The sequence below is a fragment of the Fistularia commersonii genome, chromosome 14 (genome assembly GCF_037954325.1).
Source record: "Fistularia commersonii isolate RoL2024-O1a breed Wild chromosome 14, RoL_Fcom_v1.0, whole genome shotgun sequence".
NCBI lineage: Eukaryota > Metazoa > Chordata > Actinopteri > Syngnathiformes > Fistulariidae > Fistularia > Fistularia commersonii.
Window position 1 is genome coordinate 9,085,076 of NC_141297.1, and position 25,955 is coordinate 9,111,030.

At 39.2% G+C, this 25,955-nt stretch overlaps 1 protein-coding gene across 4 annotated transcripts; it reads left to right on the forward strand.

Moving 5' to 3' along the window:
• The first annotated feature begins 523 nt into the window (after positions 1-523).
• gabrd (gamma-aminobutyric acid type A receptor subunit delta) lies at positions 524-24,131 on the forward strand. Of its 4 annotated transcripts, none has more exons than XM_086159186.1 (9): positions 524-987; positions 14,635-14,750; positions 16,651-16,718; positions 17,191-17,411; positions 19,448-19,530; positions 20,360-20,497; positions 20,956-21,111; positions 22,092-22,303; positions 23,192-24,131. In XM_086159186.1, exons 1-9 carry the CDS (start codon positions 920-922, stop codon positions 23,447-23,449), a joined length of 1,320 nt encoding a protein of 439 aa, XP_086015312.1. In that variant the 5' UTR covers positions 524-919; the 3' UTR covers positions 23,450-24,131. The 4 variants fall into 4 exon arrangements, with proteins under 4 accessions (XP_086015312.1, XP_086015311.1, XP_086015314.1 ...); XM_086159185.1 differs by having other exon boundaries at positions 525-987; positions 23,126-24,131; XM_086159187.1 differs by lacking the exon at positions 524-987 and having other exon boundaries at positions 14,635-14,662; positions 23,126-24,131.
• Positions 24,132-25,955: the final 1,824 nt, after the last annotated feature.

The following is a 25,955-nucleotide window of genomic DNA, read 5'->3' on the forward strand; positions in this document are numbered from 1 at the left end:
GTGGATTCAGTTGTCATGAAAACAGATTTTCCAGTCATGTAAAAACACATAGGATGTAATAAAAATGCCCAGAAAGGCTTTTTGTGACCCAGAAAATCATCTAAAATTTCCTCATATTGTCCACTTAGTTCCTCATAATTGCCTCATAGTTATGTTCTGACCCATGTCCACTTATGGAAGTGAAAATGAGAGCGCACTTGGAAACCAAAGTGATCTCTTCTTCTTTCACCTGTCACACAGATGTCAAAACCAAACACACCTGGGAAACCTGCAACAGTTGGTGAGGACACACAACAACGCACCATTACCAAATGATTCGCAAACATTACATAATATTCTGAAGTCCCACATCCGTGACCCGCTTTCCAGTCACACCGTGGCCAGATTGAATCTGATGTTCAGAGGCCAGACATGAGAGGATCGACAGATTATTAGTCTCTCCCTCTCTCTCTCACACACACATACACCCCCTCCCTTCCCTTTTTCTGTGCGCGTTTCTCTCTCTCCATCCCTCCATCCCTCCCCCTCTCTGCGCTGATGCTCGAGGACGCGCGGCTGCAGCGGTAAAGCGGCTCTGCGTCTCGGTCTGATCGAGAGTTTTCCCCCTGTTTTTTTCTCCTCCCTCCTCCCAATCCTCCCGACCCGGTGCGTTCTCCGGTCTGCCCGTGCGCTTTCGGGCGCGGAGGAACGTGGAAGCTGACCATGGGATCTTTTTCGCTGTCGTCCTTGGCATCTTCTGCAGCGTCGGAAGCGCACTTTACTTTCTCCTCTGCTGCGCCGGATCACAAGAGGAGCGCACTAAAATAAAACTCGGTGGCTTTGACGTCGTCGCCCCCCCTCCTACCCCCACTCCTCTACTCTGGGAAACTTTCCTTTTTTTTCCCCGCACAAAATTGTTTTTGTCATAAACAGGAGTGGGATGGAGATTCCAACTTTCTTTTGGGCGAGTGTCACTCTTCTTTTTGTTGCAGGGAACATTTTCACCAGGTGAGATCAGACATCATTTTGCTTCCTATATGTTTGTTGTTTATGAAGCTCCCCAAGATAGAGTATAAAAAATGGCAAAAAGTTGGATCGAGATCATGGATCGGATGCTATAGATGCAACATATTCTTTGCCTTTATGTGGATGCAAATCCGTTTGCAACAAAAACAGAAAAAACAGGCTTCATTTCTAAAGAAGAGATGATGCTCTCTGTTTAAAGTGTGTTGAATCACCTCCCACGTCTTTGCCTAATGAATGTACTGTGCGGTATCACGTTGTGCGTTTACCATCTTCATGCTTACATAAAAGTCCTCAACCTGGAGTCAGCCTCCTCATCTCTTCAGCACGTGGACCTGCCGACAACATTTGCATAATGCGTGTGTTTAGAAGGTGTTTTTTTTTTTAATGGAAATAAACACCGAGTGGGCAGGTGTGACCCTGTGTGACAGATAATGTCACCCACCTGCAGGCCTGTTCTGAGAGGTAAAATATCAGGTGGTGAAGGATCGGAGGAGGCCTTCCCTCCCCGTGCAGGACTTAATGTGAAGCTGATTGCACCTTTTATCGTTTTTCATATTTTAGTCAATAGGAAACAACAGCTGTAGTTCGACTCAGGAGCATACTGTAGATTTAAGTCATGTGATCATCCTCTTGATTGTAAATGCCCTTCTCAACCATATGTGCTTGCCCACTGAGCAGTGGTGCAGCTAGAGATTTCATGCTGTGGGAGGCCCATCAACCCTTGATTATTATGTTCTCCAGGACAAATGCATGATGTTTTTGTGGATTCCTGTAATGCACTCAATGAGTCATATGTGTTGTTTTTCTTTGGCCTTTTTCCATAATTCTTAAGGATAGAAAATTCAAATATAGTATATGACTTGTACGAGACGTCTACGATAAAGCCCTTATTGTGCTGTTAAAATAGACTTGATTTTATATCCACATAATTTTATAAGCATATGGAGACACAATTTTAAAACCCAAATACATGCTGGGATGTGCCTCCGCTAAAAAAGGCAAAGGTTGAAGACGCTTAAGCTTTTGTTGGAATTTCAGGCAAATCGCTTCTATTGTCCCTCTTGTCTCTTCATTGTAAATGGATTTTCCCTCCCTAGTCCCTGCTATTATTTTGTTCCCAGCACAGACAGTACAATGCAAAGTGTAGGCATTTTCTTGTGCCTCATTATTTGTCAGCTCTCTTGTTCTCTCACATGCAATCCAGTGAATACATACACAAATGGGTTTTGTCGTTGGCAGTTGAAAAGTTGCTAACTGCCTTCCCTCTCCTCCCCTCCTGGGAGAAAAACAGGGAAACTACTCTGATTCTCTTTTTAGCTGGATATTTCTGCTTTCAAAAAATGTTGCTTAGCTAAGATCTGCAAGGCACCTTTGGTGTTATTTGTTTTTTCAAGCTCTTCGCACCAGCTGAGGTGTCACTCACCTTCAATTCACTCAACAAAATCTGCATGTAATAGATGGTGTCACCTCTACAAATAGCTCTCTGATGTGAAGGACCGTGGGTGTTAGAACAGCTTTGCTGGTGTCAGGAATATAGGAATGTATCAACATATTTATTTCCATGTCCCTGAGTTGAGTTGAAGACCATTATACAATGGCCAAAACCTGAACACACAATAACAATTTACCTTTTGCTGGTAATTTAAATATTTTTGACAGAAGTATCTCCTTAATTGATAGAGAATGTGAAGTCATGTCCAACATATTGGGATTTGACCATCATAGCTGGTGCTGTGCTGCCAATGTTTTACTATGAGCAGGAGACTATTTTGATGAATATATTAAAACATCTCTTCCATTGGTTTCTCGATGAACGGCGGTTCAACAATCGCAATGAGGTACTGGATTATTGTAGCGATGTTATTCAGGTTCTTCAAAGAAAATCCAGAATCAACCTCCAGTTCGAAGATCCAGCTCTTGTATTTACTCCTGAGTTAATGACCCTGTCCCAAACATTAAGTCAGTGTCAGTTTGGTATCTGCATTTTATTAACTAACAGTTATTTCATATCAGCTTCAAACTTCGATGGACATGGCACTAAGTGGACAATTTCTCGACGCTTGTCATCTAATGGAAACTGTATGGCAACTGCAGTTCTTAAATGAAACCAATCAATCCTTAATGATATCTATATATTTTTTTTTTCATTTATATTTTTTCATTTTTACCAAATGCAGAACACTATGGCAGGTATGGCGGTAAACCGGTAACAATGAGATGCCCAATCATAAAAGACAAGTAAAGGAAGATAATCCTGATGCACGAGGACATGAAAGTTAGTAGAGCGTGTATTAAGAACACTCAAGAACAGACTGCCAATTGTAGATAAACAGACATCCTGATGACAGTGGATGTGAAGATGGCTTATGTTTGCTATGTTAATTTCATAGTCTTCATTGTCATTCTCTTAACCATTTATTAACTGCTGTTGAAATCTATTTAAGAATAAGAACAACTTTATTTATCCCAAAGGAAATTGCTGTGCCAGAGTTACAAGAAAAATATAACAATAATAAATAATAGTAAAAGAGTGTTGTATAAATTTGTATAAATATCACATTTACACTCTACTGTATATAAAGATTAAAAGGTACACGTTATGTCAATCTTCACAGGACAACCGAATGGCAATATCTTACGGGTATAAGTGTATATTTTATATATATCATATCTTCTTCTCCTTTCGGCTTTTCCCTTCAGGGGTCGCCACAGTGAATCAATTTTCTCCAACCCTATTTTCTCTAGCCTCCTCTTTCACACCAACTAACTTCATATCCATTTCATATATATATAATATTCAATCATTTATCATTTACATATGCTATATCAGGGCAGAACAGTGGTTAGCGCTTCTGCCTCACAGCATGAAGGACCCTGGTTTGTTTTCAGCAAGGGGACCTTTCTGTGTAGTTTGCATGACATCTGCGTGGATTCTCCGGTTTCCTCCTTCCAAAAACATGCAGCAGATTCATGGGAAAAAAATTGGAAAAAGAATGAATGTTGTCTGTCTTTGTATGTGGCCCTATGATTGACTGGCGACCAGCCCAGGGTGAGCTGTCCTCTTGCCCGATGACAGCTGGGATAGGCTCTCGCAGGATAAGTGGCAGAAGATGGATACACTATATTAGGGCTGTCACATTACTAAAACTAAAATAGATCTATTGAAATCAATACCCATTCTTCATTAATTGTGTTACGCTTTCAGGGGCAAAAGGACTAATTTCAGGGGGTTATATATGTATGTATATATATTCACACAAAATCAACTTATTTTATTAACATAAATGGTGTAAAAAAAACAGCAAACATTCCAACCACACCATATTATGTCATATTCTTCTGCCTCTTTTTTTAAAATCAAAGAAACATCCATATGAATATGGCACTCTGTTTACATTATCTGAATCACCAATGCTCCTTGAGGGTTTTATGCAAGCCGAGCATTGCATTCACCCAAGTACTTGCAGTGCAATTCCTGACAATTGTATGCTTAGAATTAATTACATACTTTAAGCTGGAAGTGCTTCTCTAAAACAGAAACTCCTTCCTGCAGAGTGTGATGGCTTCTCCATGTGGGACTGTCCTGTCTTGAGTTTATTTTGTTCTCAAACTTCCCACAGAGAGGGCCGATGTGTTGCTTATGGCGGTCCCTCTTGATCAACTTGGTTCGAGTTGGTTAGCGTTGGCGCAACAATCTGCAACAGTGGGTGGGATTGTGGGATTTGAGTTGTCGGCTCTGTGGATGCGTTAATTGGATTAAAATTCTTTACCCAATTAATTATGCATGAATTTTTAAAGGTCTTATACATCTCTTTATCTCTGTCTTGATGTCTATCTATCTATCTATCTATCTATCTATCTATCTATCTATCTATCTATCTATCTATCTATCTATCTATCTATCTATCTATCTATCTATCTATCTATCTATCTATCTATCTATCTATCTATCTATCTATCTATCTATCTATCTATCTATCTATCTATCTATCTATCTATCTATCTATCTACGCGCGCGTGTGTGTGTGTGAGCACTTAAACTGTTGATGACAAGGTAGGTTAATGGCAAGCCATGACATATCGCCTCATGATAAACAGACTTCAATTATATATAAATATTCATATTTAATATTTACTACCTCTTCTGTACATGAACGAACCATCTCAGTCTGGCTTCTCTGACTTTCTCTCCAAAACATCTAACATGTGTTGTTCCTCTGATAGACTCATTCCTGGTCCTTTTGGTCACTCCCAAAGAGAGACTTAGCATCTTCATCTCTGCGACCTCTAGCTCTGCCTCCTGTCTTTTGATCATTTCTGGGCCTCACAGCATCATTGGTCTCACCACTGTCTTGTACACCTGTCCTTTCATTCTGACAGATTGTCTTCTATCGCATAGTACGCCTGACACTTTTCTCCACCCATTCCAACCTGCTTGAACCCATCTCTTCACCTCTTTTCCACACTCTCCGCTGCTCTGGACTGTTGACCCCAAGTTCCTGAAATCCTCCAAATTCTTGATCTCCACTCCATGTAGCCTCACCATTCCTCCAGGGTTCCTCTCATTCACACACATATACTCTGTCTTGCTGCGACTATAGAGTATAGATCACAATGCCATCTGCAAGCATCATGGTCCATGGAGATTCCTGTCTAACCTCATCTGTCAGCCTGCCCATCACCACTGCAAACAAGAAGGGGCTCAGAGCTGATCCCTGATGGAGTCCCACCTCCACCTTGAACTTCTCTGTTACCCCCAAAGCACTCCTCAACACTGTCTCACTGCTAGCGTACATGTCCTGCACCAGTCTAACAAGAAGTTAGACTGGTGTTACACTGTATCTCCCTGTCACACTGTATCTCCTTGTACTCCTGTCTGTTCTCTTCAGTCCCCTCAGTGTCCCACATCTCTGCTAATCGCTTTCTTTGCATATACTCCTGTGTTTCCTCATTCCACCACCAAGTCTCCTTATCTACTTCCCTTCCAGATGATACACCAAGTACTTTCCTACCTGTCTCCCTGATAACATTAGTTGTACTTGTCCAGTCATCTGGAAGCTCTCCCTGACCACCCAGAGTCTTCTCAAGTTCTCTCTGAAAACGATACAACATTCCTCCCTTTTCGGCTTCCATCACTTTGTCCTCTTCGCTGCCTCTGTCCTCTTGATCTTCCTTGTCACCAGAATCATCCTACAAACCACAAGCCTATGCTGTCTGGCAACACTCTCACCTGCAACTCCTTTGCAGTTACTGATCTCTTTCAGGTTACCTCGTCTATACAAGACGTAGTCTAACTGCGTGCTCCTACTTCCGCTCTTAAAAGTTACCCTATGTTACAGTCTTTTCTGGAAAAAAGTTTTCACTACAGCCATTTCCATCCTTTTTGCAAAGTCTACCACCATCTGTCCCTCTGCGTTGCTATCCTGTATACCAAATCTGCCCATCACGTCTTCATCCCCCCTATTGCCTGCACTCATTTCCACTCTCATCTCTTGGGCTATTCTGCATTACTTCATCTAACTCATTCAGAACTTCTCCTTCCCCTCTAACGCACATCCCACCTGCAGGGCATATAGCCACTAACAATATTTAGCATCACACATTCAATTTCCAGTTTCAGATTCATAAGTCTATCTGACATTCTTTTCACCTCCAGAACATTCTTAACAAACTCCTTCAAGATAATTCAAGATAATTCCTACTCCATTTCTCTTCCTGTCAGTATGATAATAGTACAACTTAAAGCCTGCTCCTAAGCTTCTAAGACACACAGTTTATCCACCCTCCTTCTCTGCATCATGTCAACCAACTCCCGACCTGTTCCTGTTATCATCCCGATATTCAAAGTCCCTAATCTCAGTCCCAGACTCTTGGCTCTTTCTGCTTCCAAACATGCCTTTCTCCTCTCCTTTGACCCACAGTGGCCCAAAATCCCCTGGTACCCAGTAACTTATCAGTACCTATTGGAGTTATTGTTAGCCTGGGCCACGACCAATCCAGTATGAGATTATTAGGTTTGATTTGCATGTTTGGCTTTGGCAAAAGTTTTACGCTGGATGCCCTTCCTGATGCAACCATCTGCATTTGTCAGGGCTAGGAACTGGCTCAGGGTGACATTGGCCTGTGACACCCCACCCCCCCAAAAGGCTTGCTCAGGGTGACACTGGCCCCTGCCGCTCTTAGGCTGCATTCCTAACAAATCCTAACAGATTATAACATCACTGAAAGAATTAAATGGATTTGCTTAACTTCTTGAAGTTTTCTCCCCTGTCAGGAAAGGCAGACCATTTGAGGGACCATTTGGGGTTAAAAACATGACATCGTTTTCAAAATGAAAATATCATCACTCAACAGAGGGGGTGATCTCTAACCTAAGATTTCAGCCAGATGCAGTCCAGTTGTGAGTTCACTACTGAGGCAAGTTAACAGGGACTTAACCTTAGAATTACATGACTGTATGACTTGCTTGATGAGGGTTGGTGACACACAGATCACCATAATGACCCCCATTCAAACCCCTGAACACCCTGAGCAGGTGATCAAAACACCTACTCAAGATGCTAATAACTCATTTTAATGGGTGTGTTGAAGAATGTCTTGGTTTTTAAGAGGCTACCCCCAAATATCTGATTTGTAATCATGTTACTTTGGACCAACATGAAAATTATGCAATCAAACAACATTTTGAAAGGCTCAATTTGAATTGTTTGATTTTTGTTGTGCAAAGATTATCTCTTCACTCCATAAATCCCTTTCCTCATAATAATTTTACTCTCAAGTTGAAAACAATTGGAGATTTGAGAACACCTGATAATAACCATTTTACTTCAACACTGACATATTTAGCAGCTTTGACATCAACAACCATTTTATTCTTAGCAGAGGATAATGTACTGACATACCATGTCACCTCATGTTACCATATGTGAGCATAATCAAGGTAAAAACACCCACACACACACATCCAAAGAGAAAAAGAGAGAGGGAGTAAGTGAGAGAGAGAGAGAGAGAGAGAGAGAGAGAGAGAAAGAGACTATGACACTTAATGAATCCTTGAGGGCAATGTTGGCCACTTTGCCCATTACTAAGTAGACACATTGCAGTAGTGAGCAGGTGCCGCAGACCGGGGAGCAGTTAAAGTCTTTGCCCAAGGGTGCTATAGTCCTTAATATTGAGCAAGGGCAAATTACTTTACTCAAAACAATTTTTTCCCGTCGGTCAAGGAATAAGAAGTGTGACCTTTCAGAACTCACCTCCTGTAGACTCTGGATAGATTTAGGGTAGATTACACAACCTTTAACGACTATCATCATCTTTTTAAAATGTAGCCAGTTTCTGTCACTAACATCAGTATTGTATTGAACTATACATATACAGGTATATGCGGAAGATCAGTCAGCATTGCAGCTGCAGTCCTTTTGAAAACTGCAGGGTATTGAGGACGTGCGCAATATGAAAATTAGACTTGTGTATATATTTCCTTTTTTTATCTTGCTCAGAATAGAAAATGACATCTTTTCCTATAACCTAAAGCTCCCTGTAATATCATTTTTTTAAGTCTAAAACTTAAGGCTTTGATCCTTTGATTTTCAAATAGCCATAGAGCCAGATATTTGAATAGACATCAAATGCATACAAGATATTTTAAGTTGTGGATGCAGGCAAAAATATCCTTATGATATTGAAAAATCCAGCTATATTAATCATTCATGGGAGGTTTGACGATGTAATTGATTCCGTAATATTTAACCCAAAAAGACTACAAGCAAATAACAGTTATTCTCACAATATCAATTAAGGTGGAAAATGCACTTTAACAAGAGTCTGAAAAAATCTTCATCTCTCGACATTTAGTTTGTATTCCGCATTGTAGTTTATCAAAATTTAGACTGAAACTGCACAAGCATTGTAATACAAATATTTCATGGTCTTTCCGGTGCGCTGTATTTGTCCTTAAATACACTCAGTTAACACAGAGCTGTAAACTAACCTCCATGAAAGGCTGAGTCAGCGGATAAATCCCTTTCAATGTCGAAAGAGTACATACTCTCAATAGCACTGGGATTTTATCATGTTCCTTTAGCTGACATGAACTGGCCCAAAAGCATGACTCTGCTGTGGCTGCAGAAAGAGGTGCTGCAGGGACATTTTAGTGCTTTTACACTAAAAGCCTCTTGTATTGAATTCAAGGTGACACACAACAGGTAAACTGCAAAAACATATCATTTACTTCAGCAAGGTTTGAAAGGAGTTTGAAATAGATAGAACAGATAATTGAGTGAACATTTTAATCCAAATCACTGCATACCCTTATTTTGAAGTACACCAATATCTGCTTATTTTGTCAGTTTTATTATTCCAAAAGTGGAAGCTCCCAAATACCAATCTAACAACATTATTATCATTATTCTGTTTAAACATTTTATCATTTATTGTTGCTTTGAAACAAATGTGGGCAACAGAGGATCTGGCAGTTTTGGGAGGTTAGTATTCTGAGACTGAAAACCTGAAAAATTAACCAATGTAATATTATCATATTTAAAATCAGCAAAATGGCTAAATTGTTTGAGAAATTATCACTTGAAAAGGAAATGAGAAAATATTGAAAAGAAGGCATTAGACTCACCTTCCTGAGGGCTCGGGGTCCCAAAAAGCAAAAGCTTTATTGGATAACTTTGGACTTATTACGAGTTGAGGGATGTTGAGGGCTTTTTATCATAGTCATAAGTTAATAATCAGAAATATAATATACATTTTAAGCTGCACAACTAACTGGTAAAAGTAAGCAATGATTGCAGGGGGATCATTTGCTATCCAGCATCAGGTAAAGTGCAAAAAAGCAGTTCAGTTTTTTATAATCTTTTTTATACTTTATTAATCCCTCATGGGGAAATTCCTTCTCTGCATTTAACCCATGGATGAATCATGAGCAGTTGGAGCTGTCCATCTGTATCAGGGGAGTGTTTAGGGGTTCAGTGTCTTGCTTAACAACACACAAGGAGGAGTCAGGAATCTAACCAGGAATGTTCGGTTCCAAAGCGATTGCTCGACCTACAAGTAAATTTGTATACATAAATACACAAATATATATTTTGTATATAAATGTATACATTTTCTGCATATACAGTAATGCTTCGAGGAAAAAAAACTCAAAAGGACCAAAAGCAATTGGGAGTAATAGCTAATTTTTCATCCGTTCATCCATTTTCTGCCGCTTATCCTACTCAGGGTTGCCGGGGCTGCTGGAGCGTTTCCCAGCTGCCATCAGGCAAGAGGTCACCAGTCAATCGCAGGGCCACATATACTGTATATACAGCCGGCCATTCAGTCTCTCATTCACACATCTGGGTAATTTTCCCAATTTAACTGTTGCATGAGCGCAAACAAACACGGCGAGAACATGCAAACTCCACATAGAAAGGGCCCTGTCAGAATCGAACCATTGTCCTGGTTGTGAGGCCGAACGCTAACCGCTATGCTGCCCACTAAATTTTTTTTTTTAATATCTGTGAAAAAGAGAAATATATCCATGTGAGAAACATGGATAAACAATTTAAAGAAGTCCAAATACTGAAATCCTGTATGTCGCTTACCTACCAGCCAACACATGCTGTCATGCAGGCTCGCACACACACACACATACGCACACGAAAATAGCCTTTCAATAACATGCACTTCTCGTTTATGCTTTATTACGAGTGATTCAATTGGATTTTAATGCTTTCGCCATGCCGCTCAAGTCACCCTGTTGCCAATAAAACATGTTAAAGTCTCATAGTGAGGATCCGGGCACCAATTCTCTGTTCATGTTCATGTAACTCGCAGTGTTTCTATATAAAACTAATTAGGCTTGTAAGTGTGCGTAGCACATCGTGTTCACAAAAAGATGTCATAAATTTGAGAGAGGCTGCTGCTCTTTATCTTTCCTCAGTCTCTTCTCCCCATCTGTTTAATGTTAGCTCATAAACAGTCGGGTGTTGATCCAGGTCTCGAGAGAGACATTTAATGAAAGTGAAATATAGAGGGAAGAGAAGTGTCTGGAAATCCACTCTGAACTGTTTGTCATGGATGGAAGGGTGCGAATGTTAAATGAATCTCCCAGAGGAGCAATCAGATGTTCAACCCTGTGCATGTCTTTTAACAGCGTACGGCAAAATTGCCTTTTCCTCTGAGCGATGCATTTGACCTGGCTTTTGCTGGCAGGTTTGTAGTCTTTAATGTACTAATTCACTTGAGTAAATCGTGAAATAATCATTTTCAGAACCTTAATAACAAGAGGTCACAAGACAATTATCAGAAATTGAATCAAATCAAAAGAATTTAACTACAACAATCATCAGAAAACAAAGCGTACAAATAATCAGTAATCAAGACACATCTGCTTATTTTCCAATTACCTATGTCTTTTCCTGATTGTTATCAAAATAAATGGCATGTTCAGGAAAGATTTAAAATGATAAATTGCAAAAGATATTTATGAGCTAACATTAAACAAATGTAAAAATACCTTAAAATGTGTGGATCAGTGGATGATATATGTATATATATAGATATATTTATATCTATATATATAGATATATAGATATATAAGTATAATGGGAAGCGAAAAAAAGAAAGAAGACATCCAGGTCATGGTGCTTGAAAAAATTACTGGTTACATTTTTTGAAGACGTTTGGCTTCTCATTTGCAAAGATCAAATGTCTTCAGATGAACAGGGACTGCAAACATCTGGCCGGTTAATCTTGAGTTTTGGGTGCGGATGTTGGGCAAGCTTTGCTTTAGATTGCAGTGTTTAGTAAAAGCATCAATACATTCATACATCACAGCACTGATATGCCTTTCCTCAACAGATAGATTTTAGTTCCTTATAGTTCAGTTGAAATTAATCATATAACGTTACAGAAAAAAACAATTCTCAGTTCATATTGATTCGGTGGCTTGCCTAAAAGTCAGCTCATAAATCGGAGGAATAATAATACCAGGGGAATGAAGAATATGGAGTGATTACATGCTTGGATTTTCCTTACACTCTGTCAGGAATCCTGTTTGACCATTTCCTGGCAGAAGAAGCTCCTCGCTACCACTTTTAGAAACTGCCAATTAGGGAAGAAAATCCAGGAGTCACATAGTGATTAATTAATTCGCTCAGTGGTCCCATTTGTTTCTGACATGATAGTGATTGCCAGACTAAAAATACCACTCCACGACAAAATGGATTTGCTGAGGAAATGTTAATGCTGTGGTAAAATGCTGCCTTTGCCCACAATTTAAAAAGACAGATGTTGCCTATACATACAGTAGATTCATATACGCAAGATATACATTTTATTTTACAGAGCTACTATTACTGTGGTTTTGTTGTGGATGATTTTCATGTAACTGTGGCTGAGATTGTTTGCTCTCGACAAAATCAACTGTCGTCAAATGTCAGCTGTATTTCAAAGGTCACTCAGTAGCTTTTCATTGCCGGCCAATTACAACGCCTTTGACTAAGCTCTCATGTATCTATTCCCCTGTCAATGCCTCTGCCGGCTGTTGTGACTCTGAATGTCAGTGAAACCTTTTATTCCAGCCAATTTGTATTTTTCTTGCAGGCCATTCATCGCTCAGACACTGGATGAGAGAGATGCCTCTTAAATGTGGGCCTGTGTCACAGTCGTTGTATCGATAAGGGTCTCTGTGCAAAAATGAAAGCACAGTATTAAGAGTATCCCTGTCGTGACGGAGCGTGACACTGACATTTCCGCGAACACAGTAAGACTCGGATTATGTGTGTATGGAGGGGGAGATGGCATCTGTTTACAGCCTCCCTGTTTGAAAATGCAAAGCTGCCACCTTGTGGTATCTGAACCATGCTGCTCTTGAGATCCAACGGCGCGGCAGCAGGTTGTCATGGTTTTGCTCCGGCAGCTTCCCTGAGAGCTGCAGGCATCTCCTTTCCTACTGAGGAATATCTTTGATTTCAATTACTCTCAGATGAGGTTAGCAGAGCAGAAAAGGCATGGGAATTATCTGACCTGAGTTGTCACTCCAGCCAAAACTGGAAACTGTGAAATGATGCTTAACTGATCTCAATCAAAATGACCTTTGTAGTCTAACAAAGAATAATTATGACTGTTAAAAAGGTGTGGTGGCTGTATGATATGCAGGATCTGCTGTCAGCCTCCCCTTGAAGCTACTACTAAAGAACATGCCAGTCAGAATAGGCTTCCTTTTCTTTTTTTTTAAGTGTGCAGCTGATAACTTGGAATTTATAATCATTTTTATTAAAAAAAATCTCCTGCAACCCGCAAGATTTAGGGAGTTTCTTACCTTTACATGCATGTATTTCTGAATAAAACGGTAAATATAAATCTACTAATTCTTTGAAGTTTCAGGCAGTGTGCTGTTGGCTTTGCCACATGGATTTATGAGGAATACATTTGAAATGGTGCAAATTAAATACGATTTAGACACACCCGACTAAATATCCTGCCTTGAATGAGAAACTCATCTTCCATCGAATATGTTAATGGAAACAATGAGGTCAAAAAGAAAATGCCTTTAAATATTTAATTTAATTCAATCACTTATAAATAACGATTTTAGAAATGAATAAAAAGATGGATGAACAGTTTAGAAAACCCAATGTAATGTGTGTATTTTTTCTTTTCTTTTCTAAACAAAAATCCCAAAATATTTATAAGTTGATTATACTTTCAGTTTCTTATTTATGTTTCAGTGTTTTAGTGCCCTCTCCAAGATTCCCCTCTTTTATCCCATTGGAGGAATGTTGCATCTCATTCGAAGTGTCGTTACCTTTTTAGGTGTTCTCAGACAATTTGCATTTTTTGAAAATTATCTACATTTGTCCAAACTGAATGAAGTGCTTCGCTGCCCGTTGTTGTGACAGGACTTGAGGATTGAGGGAATTTATAGAAAAAAAGAGAAGCACATCTGCAACAAATTACTTTTGAGAAGAAATGTTTCACAATTAGGGCAGATAAGAGGGAAACATAAAGAAGCGATGGCTCCTGAAGACAATGAGAAGACATGAAATAAAGAATTGTGTTACGTTGATGGTAGGATACTGGACCGAAATAACCACAAAGCTGAATGTACGTTGTGCTTTGCTAATGTACTGCAGGACCAGAGAATCTACAATATACATAATTTATAGGATAAATGAAACAAATTGAAGTTCATAAACATTGCACATAAAATCCAGACTTTGACACAATATATGCTGATGACTGTTTAGCTGTCCGTTTTATTGAATACCTTATATTTTCAGGGGTTTCTCTTAAAAAAGGAAGCTTTTAATTAGATTGCTTGCATAAATCAAGGAATCTGCATCTTCAAAAAACACTCACCTGTAAGGAACATTTGACAAATGGAGGTTGTGACTATCTGGTGATTGTTTTTCCTTTTTTTCTCTCTCACTTTTTTACAGCTTAAAGGACAACTGATAAGGGTTGTGATAAATTCTTTAGGTACTACAAGAGGTCCCAATCTTAAAAGGTTTAGTTGTTAGAATATTCTCAAAGATGTGAGAAACTTTGTTTGACCACCACTTTCCATACCCAGGTTTATCTCTTTCACGATGAAGTTTTGACACTAAAGGCTGCTGTGTTTGTTGTCTCCTTTAGGGCCATGCTGAGTGACATTGGGGACTATGTAGGTACAGACATTGAAATATCCTGGTTACCTAATCTGGATGATTTAATGAAGGGCTATGCAAGAAATTTTCGCCCTGGGATAGGAGGTGAGTATGAGATCTACTGCTCGTGACATTGGGTTGCATTTCACCTCCTCACATTTACAGCCATTCTTAGTATAATCCAGCTCAGGTCCCGCAGTTGTTTACATTTCATTTTTCAGTTTCATTACTGAGGAGGATATCTGTTTTTTTGTTAGACATAACAACATTGGTATTTACCTCGCAAGTACTTTCTAAGGACAAAGAGAAGCTTTGCTGAAGGGATTATTGGAGATGCTGCCCTTTAAGGACAGGGAGATAATGGGGGGGTGTGCAAACAATAATCACTGGTGGAAACTGTGCTAAGCATGGCTGCAAGATGTGAAACATCCAATGACCACAGCAATAGATTTCTCAATCTCACAGCTTAACTCAGCTGAGCAAAGGTGAAAATGTGAAACAAGGGTGTTGCTTTGACACGCACGCAAGCAAGCAAGCACGCACGCATGCAAGCACACATGCCCGACCACCTGCCCGCCCTCATGCACACACACACACACACACACACACACACACACACACACACACACACACACACACACACACACACACACACACACACACACACACACACACGCCATCCTCATCCCCCTTTATGGATCATTATTGCTCTCTGAAAAAATGAAAGTTAAATTGAATGGCTGTTGTGACCATTCAGGAATCACATCTATTAATGTGAGTAATTCCCCATTTTCAACTCATGCACCATAACCATTAAAATGGAGTCTCTGTAAGAAAATATCCAATTAATACAAAATTAGATGCATTAATATGTTTTGCCAATTGAACATAAAATGACATTCATAAATGCTTGATGTCACTGATAGTATGCCAAAACATAGACCCAACATGATGCAGAAAGAATCTACCATAGTACTAATGCTGCCAAATTGTGGTTTTCTGGACCCCAGTTGTAGTGTGATCCCTAACATATTTATGAGTGTCATTTTAAAGAATATTATTGCACTTTTACAGTGCACTTAATTTTGGTGAATGTGATGACATTTGTGTGTAATTGGTGTTGTTCATTTTGGTGTTTGATTATAGGACTGGGCAAACTGGTTTTATATCATGCATTCATTTTTCTTAATTTACAATTTTTTAAATTTGATATTCATTTTCAGTTTTTTTCTCTACTAATTTGCTAATTATTTTATATTTTGTAAATTCACTATCTGCTATCAGAATCATAGTAAAATACTATTAGTACATTTAAATCCAGACAAGCTAACAAAGAACAAAATATATCTGTTATATTGAACCTTGCGGCTTTACTGGAAAATATGATATGAAATCCTTGCTTTATGTTGCATCACCTCTACCTGTTTGTCTGACCTTGCTATACAATAAACATGCCATTGAAAATCATCTTGCACAATACATCCAGTGTATTGCCAATAGACCATGATTTGCCATAAATGATTATGGAAAGTTGTTGAATGGTGGGGAAATGGTTGTGTACGGTTCCTTAATGTTCAGCACAAATAGCCTTTCTGTTCTGCATCAGTGAGCTCTCCCGCACTTCCTGCTATCTAGCATCTGAGCACACAGACACACTCCATACTAATCATATGGCAATCTGTAGAGTGAGAGGCTACAGTGTGTGTATAAATTTTGGCAGAAGCTCTCCGTGTGTGAATCCATGGAAGCCCAGTGCAGTTTATGAGGGCCCGCAGCGTGACGCGCCACTTTCCATGGTTAAACTGGATGATGCCTAATCTCTTTGCACTGTAGGATTGTCTGAAATGTGGGAACGTGGTAGGTGGGAGGGAAACAGATGGGTGATGGAGTGAGGTGGAAGGAACTGATGGATTCAGAGTGAAGGGAGATGGTGCGTGCCTCTGGTGTGTGTGTGTGTGTGTGTTGAGTGCGCATGTTTGCTGTCTTTTCCCCAATTTTCCTGCAGGTCCACCGGTAAACGTGGCCATGGCGATTGAAGTTGCAAGCATTGACCACATCTCTGAAGCCAACATGGTACTTTGCTGTCACAATCTCAAATGAGGCCTTCCATGATCCCATAAATTCACTTGTGCAGCAATGATCAAAGATTTAAGATTTGCATAATTCTGATTTATCCCAGTCGAAGATTTGAAAGCACTCAGTATGAACATGTTTGACACACTGGCTGAGTTGTTAGGCAATTTGAAACATTCATGGACTCTGTATGGTGTCAACCAAATCTGGCGGTAACATTTACATTTGACGTATTTTTGCTTCCTTCAAATACAGAATGCATTCAGCACTCATTTGTATGCGGTAAATAATTCCCACAGATTTTCCATTTTTTTCAGTTTTTTTATATTTCTGACACAATATAGGGTAAAAAAAAAAATCTGATCCCATTTTCTTTATGTTTTTACTGGTGTTATTTTTGTCTCCTAGCATGAACATGACTCACTCCTTTGTGTGTGTGTGTGTGTGTGTTGTGTTGTGTTGTTCCTGGCAGGAGTACACCATGACTGTGTTCCTGCGGCAGAGCTGGCACGACGATCGCTTGTCCTACAACCACACCAACAAGACATTGGGATTGGACAGTAGATTTGTGGACAAACTGTGGCTGCCTGACACCTTCATTGTCAATGCCAAATCTGCTTGGTTCCACGACGTTACTGTGGAGAACAAACTGATCCGCCTGCAGCCCAATGGAGTCATTTTGTACAGCAGCCGGTACGAACTAACAGATTGTTTTCTGCCACACTCAGACTCTTAACACCCTGACCAGAAAGATCCTTTGGGGTGATTTATTTACACTTTTCTAAAAGTAATATCTGTGAAAAGCAATTAATTACGAATTCAATCAAATTAGATTTGGATTGCTCTGCAAAAAATCGGGAAAACAATTGAGCCTCAGTCTGATAAGGAGGACACCCACTAGATGTTTAAAGTAAAAACACGGTCGGTGAAATAAAGTTAATTCAAGAAAATGGTTAGAATGAGGCGGGCAAGAGAGATTATTAGCAGGATACGATTGCTAAATAATGACTATCCATTATAGAGGCTAAAAGAAAATTCATGACCTGATTGTTTTATCAGTATCTATAATATGAAGAGTGGTCCCATACTGCATTACTGGCAAATGCAATTTGGTGACATTTTTTTATCTATTTTTTTTTTAGTTTGCTTGTGCAGAAAATGTATTGTGGGGAAGGATGTCGGACCGAAATATGAGATGTTTTCCTCAAAAGCAATTCCAATAAAAGTCTTCATTATTCATAAGTCTAAAATGGTTCATGTCCCGCGAGATGTGTTTATCATGAAAATGAGAGAATATTAATGGATCTGTTTTTCTAAAATACTGCACCTTAATCCCAGCCAAATACCCTTTACAGCATAAAACAGATATTTTCAATTTTCATCCTGGACGGAATGATGTCTATATTAAGACAAATAAACCTGTATTTGGAAAGATTTTAGAACACTCTATAAATCATTTTATGTTTCTACCGAGGAAGGACACTTTTTGTCAGCAGAGTAATTGTGTTTACTGTGTCAGTAATGTGTTTTTCTTTTCTACTATAAATATAGTTTCTATACGATAAGATAAAATAAGATACTACTTTATTAATCCCCGTAGGGGAAATTCAGGTGTGGCATAGGGGATATTCAGGTGTTGACAGGCTATCTTTTTTAAAGTAGAGCATAAGCTGATTAAATAATATCCAGAGGGAAATTAAATAAAACTTCAAGGAGAGATCCATTTGATTTTAGCTGTTTATTTGTAAAAGTTCTGGGATTCCCAGTGAGGCTGAATGAAGAGAGAACCTGTACTTTTGTGGTCCAACATTGGCGTTTTACAATTTCCTTAAAGATGGTCTTGTCAATAATTTCATATAATTTATTAATTTCATGATTAGGTGACTATGATTAGGTGACTATGGGTAACACAGGAAGCGCTCCTTGAGAGGAAGATAGCGTCTCGGTTCCGCTGAGTCTCATAGCCTCGTTGCACTCACAGTTGTGCTTTTATGGCTTGCAACTTTACTGTTTTGGTTTGGTCTTGCCGCTCTCATTAGCATAGTTTCTAGACAAGACAGGCTGTTTTTGGCGTTACCCACCACCAAACAGCTCACAGACGAAGTAAGCGACCAGCTGGTGATCACAGGAGAATGACTTCAGCTCGTAAAGAACAAAAGACCAAGGGAAATGTGTGAGCGATAAACAGGCAGCCTTGAATTTTTCTTTGCCTTGTTCTGTCATATGTTGTATATGATGCCTTTGTGACATAAATAAATTAATACAAAATAAACGGTTAAATAAATGAATTAATTAAAAGGAGCCAAATACTTTGTATGTGTGAACAATCTTGGTCAATAAAGCTGATAAATAAAGCTGATAAATAAATAAATAAATAAAAAACAGATTCTAATGAAAAAATAACTAAACAATCAAACACATAAATTAATGAACCAGAGCTATATTTCTTGTTTGTGTGAACAAACCATAAAGCTGATTTTGATATATAAATGATAACATGAAGTGAAACAGGTGTTTGTACATCAATTATCTGACCCCTATTAAACCTACCTTTTCAGACATTTATCAGCCATTGAGATAATTTCAGGTGTGGGAAGACCAATTTGAATTGTGAAAGAGGATGAGATTATTTTCATATATTTTTATCATGTATTTTGTTGGAAAGTGAGGAATCATAAAAATCTCTAAAAGTGTCTAAAATTTGATGAATTGGGCTGTTCTGTTGCCAGAATTACTTCGACAGTGGCTTGTGACATGGACCTGACCAAGTACCCCATGGATGAACAGGAGTGTATGCTTGATCTGGAGAGCTGTGAGTATTAAGATGTATTTATTGGGATGCACCTATTCTGAAACAAAGATTAGAATTAGAATTTAGATTGTGCATGTGCGGAAGGGAGCTAGAAAGCACAACTCTTGCCGTTTTTTTTTTTTTTTTAATAAGGAACGCTTCACAAATTTGCGTGTCCTCCTTGCGCAGACTCTTGCTAGTTAAATTAGCACAATAAATGATGGATGAAGGTATCAATAGACCTCAATACATCAAATACATTTTACATTACAACATCTCTAAAAAACATTTATGCTGGGACTAATTCATTGAATTCATTATGAAAGTATAATTCATAATATATGTAGAATGTATGTATGTATTTTAAAGTAATCCATTAAACAGCAATACCTTCCTGACTATACCAGATCTTAAGGTAAATTGATGAGAAATATACCGCACTAGTGATGCCAATTTTTATAGGAATTTCTATTTTTCCATGGCTGCTTTTTTATTCCAGAGGGATTTGCAGAGTGAAATGACGCTTGAACTTGACGGTTTCGTCTGTCTGCCAGGAAAAGTCTATATTAGAGGCCAACGTTCATTTTGCTAAGCTAATTAGCATGAGATGTGTTTCTTGCTCCCTGCAATGCACACCAAAAATAGTTCATCTATCTTCTTGTCTTGTTACACAGAAGAAGGCAAATGGGTGAATTTCCCCCAAAATCGAGAGTACTCATAAGTAAAACGATATGCATGAACAGCGTGAAATGGTTACAACACACTGTCTTTTTCCATGTTTCAGTTTTAAGACAAATAGCTCACAATCTTGGCATGGCTCTCATTCTCTTTGTGTCTGACTATTTTATAGATGGTTACTCCTCAGAAGATATAGTATACCACTGGTCGGAGAGTCAGAGGCACATCCACGGCCTAGACAAACTGGAGCTTTCTCAGTTCACCATCACAGACTATCGCTTTGTCACTGAGATGATGAATTTCAAATCTGGTGAACATCCATCTTGTTTTCCTATCTTTTTTTTCTCTTGTCAAGGCTGGGTGCCTGCACAGCTGCATGAAAGCTTGAGTCTTGAGTGTTTTATGCATTGTGTATTTACATTTTTTGGGGCTGGCTTTGCGTCTCGTGTTGGAAAACTCAGTATCTTTTTGAAGCCACATAGTCTTTTAACTCCAGTTACTTCTGCGGTTATATTCTATGCATAGAAAGAATGGATGAAGTCTGGGGGATTAGAAGATGATAGGGGTAGGAGCTGGAAACTAAAATATAGACTGATACCCTGCTTTATGCCTTATATATCAAAGCCTATTTCTCTAAAGGCAAATAGACAGACATTTGCATCTGTTAGTGCTTTTGGACAAAACATGGGAATTGTTGTGCACAATATATAAAAAGTGACTGATAATTATCTTTTATTATTTTTTTAAATTATTTATTATTTTGGACAGCGGGACGATTTCCAAGGCTAAGTCTTCGCTTCCAGCTGAGACGCAACAGAGGTGTCTACATCATTCAGTCTTACATGCCTTCAATATTACTCGTTGCCATGTCCTGGGTGTCCTTTTGGATCAGCCAATCAGCAGTACCTGCCCGTGTATCCTTAGGTTTGTATTAAATTTCTGTCAAAGTGCTGTACAAATGAGAAGAGATAAGAGTAGGATGCACATGAAAAAAAAATCTTACATCCATTCATTTATTCCGCCTATCCTGGAGTGGGGGACATGATGGGGCTAGAAGCTTACAATCAATCTACAATGTGTTTTCGCAATGTGTTGGGAGACCGAAATATCTGGAGGAAACCCATGCAAACAAAGGGAGAACATGCAAACTCAACACAGAAAGAGTCCCTGTGGAAATCGAACCAGGAACTTTCTTGCTAAGAGGCGGAAGCGCTAATCACTGCACAGTATAATGTACTGGAATTTCTCCCAATTGCACTGCACGACATACACTATCTCAAATTACCGAAATTGATTTAAATATTGATTAAAAATATTGTCCCTCGTTTTGTGACAACCTGATACAAAAAAACAACCCGATCGAATCTGTAAAGAGGTTGCCATCCAATCTGTTGAATAAAAATCAAATCATTACTATCACCATACCAATGTTGATTTGTGTAAAGACGTTGATTTTTCTTTTTGCTTTGAAGCTTACCGTTGTTGTAGAACTGATTTTCATATAGGCCTCCAGCAGGAAATAGATAAAAACACCTATTGTATGATGTAGTTTCACTTGCAAAAGATACTACAGTGATAAGTTATATTTCAGAGATTAATATCCTGTCAACATAACTAGAAAAAGAGCAATGTCATCCAAGTTAGTGGTTTTGTCAATTTTAAAGAAATGACTTAGAGCATTTAAAAAGGATGCCATTCAAGCAAATAAGATAGATGTGAGGCCAGAGCAACTTTGACATTTGGTCGCCAAAATATAATTAGCTGGGTTGCTTCCACCTGATTTAAGAAAGGAGAAGATCAAGATTTCTCACACCCTTCATAGTTCTTACATGAAGCTGTATTTCGGTGTATTCCCTGCAACGTTTCCACATTAGGGAACAACCCTTCATATTTTCTCTCAACAGGGATCACAACTGTTCTCACCATGACCACGCTGATGGTGAGCGCCCGCTCCTCCCTGCCGCGCGCCTCTGCAATTAAGGCTTTGGACGTCTACTTCTGGATCTGTTATGTTTTTGTTTTCGCAGCACTCATTGAGTATGCCTTTGCTCATTACAATGCAGACTACAGACTCAAAGAGAAGGCCAAGGTCAAGGCCAACAAGCTCAGCTCAGAGGTGAGACCTTCATTACCATTATGTCCTCCTATCAACTGATAACCACGTTGAGCTTCAGGGGTTATTCTGAGTAATGAGCATGTCTTTCAAACATGGACCTGGGTGGGCTTCATATCCTGCGTCTGACAAGCGTTCATACCATTGACCTTCAGTGAGACTATGAATTTCCCTTCAGGGAGTTGTAGCGATCTTATCTTACTGTCTGTTCAATTTGCTGGTGAGGCACATCTTACTGATTTATACGTTCACAATAAGATAAATTGTTTCAGTGGCTTTGTGAAGTGGTAAATAACTGGTAAGAAAAATCACAAACACATTTTTCTGATGAGAAACTGCAATGACTTTACCGTATTACATTCTCTTCCCAATCTGAAATCTTGCATTTTCTGTGTGATGACAGCATTATCAAAAAAGAAAATGTTTCAACATAAAACTCATCATAAACTGCAGCCTTCATTTATTTTAATATGATCTACAGTAATATAGGATATCACACAGTCATCATGGGCTGCCTCTATGCAAGAGTAATGTGTTCCTGTCAATATATAAGCACTCGTGACTGTTTTTATTGGAAAATGATAGCAATTAAAATGCCAAGCGTTTCTTTAAGAGAAATACGCAAAAAAGGCCACATTCTGATAAGCGAGACAATCGCAAAAATTGAAAATGAAATTATCAGAGGTCATTGTGACAGCTATTTTTTTATATACATTTTTGAAGCAGAAAAAGGCTGTCATTTTTGCCTATCCAGCTTGATAATCATCTCCCTCTGATAAAAGCTGTAGAAAATGTTTATAAGCTACTTTCTGTGTTTCCCTGCAGTCCATTGTGAAGAATGGCAAACAGGCTATGGTTCTGTTTTCCCTCTCTGTCACTGGCATGAATCAGGGAGTAATGATTTCAAACCGCCATGGCCGGACCCAACGCTCAAGCAGTGAAATCCCGGGGGAGGGGGGCTCCCAGGAGACGGAGCCCAGAAGGAGAAGGTCCAGGCAGGTAGAAGACAGTGAGGAAGAGAAGAAATGCTGTTCCAAGTGTGTCTGCAAGCCCATTGATGCCGACACCATCGACATCTATGCCAGGGCCGTGTTCCCGTTCACTTTCGCCGTGGTGAATGTGATCTATTGGGTGGCGTATACCATGTGAGAAGGAGGCAGCATGTTTGTGTGCAAGGCTTCTATCCAGGGCTGTATATAAGAAACTGCTGGAGCTGCGCCACCTGAATGCTGGCAGACTGGTGCTGCAGAAAGTACTGCAGAACTCATTAGATACAGAAAATAATAAAGACAAATGTTTTGGCCTGTTAATATGGAAATTTGATTATCAATAGAGGAGGTCATGAGTTTCAAAGGTGTGAGCTGGACTTTTTATCTTCATATACCGATGCACTAATTCATTGTATAAAGATCAGAGAATGTTTGAGGTTCACCTATATGAAATCCATTTAACCGTCAATCAAGAAATCTATAACTCACCCTGATAGTTCAACTAGCTCAACACAAGAGAAATTATATTGTGTGAAAAGATATTGTCAGCCCTCCAAAAAAATTCTATATGTACGAAACTGAAAGCCGCAATCTGGAGAAAATCGTCCATTATCTTAAGAAGCAAAGGCACCACCTAACAAAAGCAGTGCAAGGGGTGAAATACTATTCTGCATGGCTGATAACTCACTCAACCTCTTCCTCTCTGCCGCTGCCGTCCCCTCTCTTTTGGTCCCCCACCCATTTTCTTTCAACCCATTTTCGTCTTAGACACTGTCTGGGGTGTCTTATCTTCCTCCTCCAGTTCTGCCTGTTTCCTCACCATTAAAAGACTTCTCCCACTACTGGTGTGTGTATGTGTGTCAGTTGCCTAACTTCAAATTGTCACTAGAAAGTAAAATCCAAACAGCTATTGGATTGAATGCAAAAAACCCAGAACAGACCAACAATAAAACCACCACTGACACTGAAATGATTGTCAACATATTGGAGTAAACCAACAGATATCCAGTATCTTTAAATAAAGAAAGATAAGTTTTGTTTAATGGAAACAAGTGTGATAAAAATGTACAAGAGTCATGACTCCTCATAGCCACTTTGACAGCGGGCAAGAAAACCAAATAATTACACAACCATGAACAGGAGCACTGCTAAAATACCAAAGATGAATCCTCCAGAGAACACAGATATGTTCACTTAATGTTAAAATGCCGGTCTTCTACAAACCACTTTAATGTCAGATATACGAATTTGCTGCAAATCCACATTCAAGTTGAAAGACAAAATATTTCCTATCTAAAAAGTGGTATCATCTTCAAAAAACAGTAGGTCTGATATACTTGGTTTGCATAGTCTTAACATCCTCAATTTTATAGTTTTGTGAAAAACACAAAACAAATTAAAGGTGGCTCTGGAAATGGCTGAAGAATGCTATTATATTGTGAATCTTGCAGCAGAAGGACTTGAGTCACATGAATGCTGTCAAATAAGATGGTGATCACACAGGACAGTTAAGCAGATAGAGATCGAGTTATGGTTCTCAGCAGCTGGACAGTTCTGGACAGAGACCTCAGATGTTGTGCCCGGATTGAGCCGGAGCCACTTCCACAGTTTGTGGCTCACCGCACAACTCTTTGGAACATCAAATTTCCACAGCGCAGTTTTATTTCTCAAGGCATTGCCAACCAGTGATGAAAGAAGAATGAAGGAAAATCATGATCTGTGAAATGTGTCCTTAGGTTCTTAGTCCTGAAACTGCAAGTCTCTCAATCTGCAGCAGATTACTACGCATTGGAGCACAAATTCAGATAACCCCCCCCCAAATGCCCTTGTACATTGATCTATGATTAGTATTTTTTGTTGTAAGTTTTATGATTTTGACTTTTGTAAACAACCCCAAGAATATGAAAGGTGTGAGAGGTAGTGAGAACAGTGGCTTTGCAGTTATCTGTACATTTCAAGAAGCCAGGCGAGTGAGTCAAACACATTCAGCAGACTGGAGCCAAACAAAGCTTATGGGATATAAAGCATCCAGTGTATATAGATGCAGACTTATTTGCAGAGGTACAACGGCACAGAGCCATTTGAGCTGAGACTTGAGAGTCATATCACTTTTTCATGCCACCGCACCATTTTTATGTCACAGCTGAGAATTTATTGAGGAGCAGTAATGCCGGTAAACACTCGCAGAAGAAAATGAGGCATTGCCTGACCACTTGACCGTGATAAAAGCGCTGGAAAACTATCTGGAGGGATAGTCTTCAGTGGCTTTTCCCAAAGAACCGAGTCTGATCATTCTAGGTTTCAGTGCATTGGGAATGAAAGGCTCATCCCTTCTATGACACTGAGACAAATAACAGAGGCTATACTGTGCATTGCCTCTGTTATTTGTATCAACATAAGACTTCCAGTATCTACTGGAAGTCAACTGACAGTAGATCAGTCTCTTAAAAAAGTCAACACCTTGTGGAGTTTTTAGAAAAGGTCTTGAGGTGGTGAGGCGTATGCACCCAGGAAGGACAAAAAATGGTTTAAACTCACATGATAATACTTTTGGATTTATTTGTAATTGACAGCAAATAAACACAGCAAACTACAGCAAATCAAAAAAATTAATCCTGTTTACAGGCCTACCATAGGTTGTCCTGACCTCAAACTCATATCAAGCG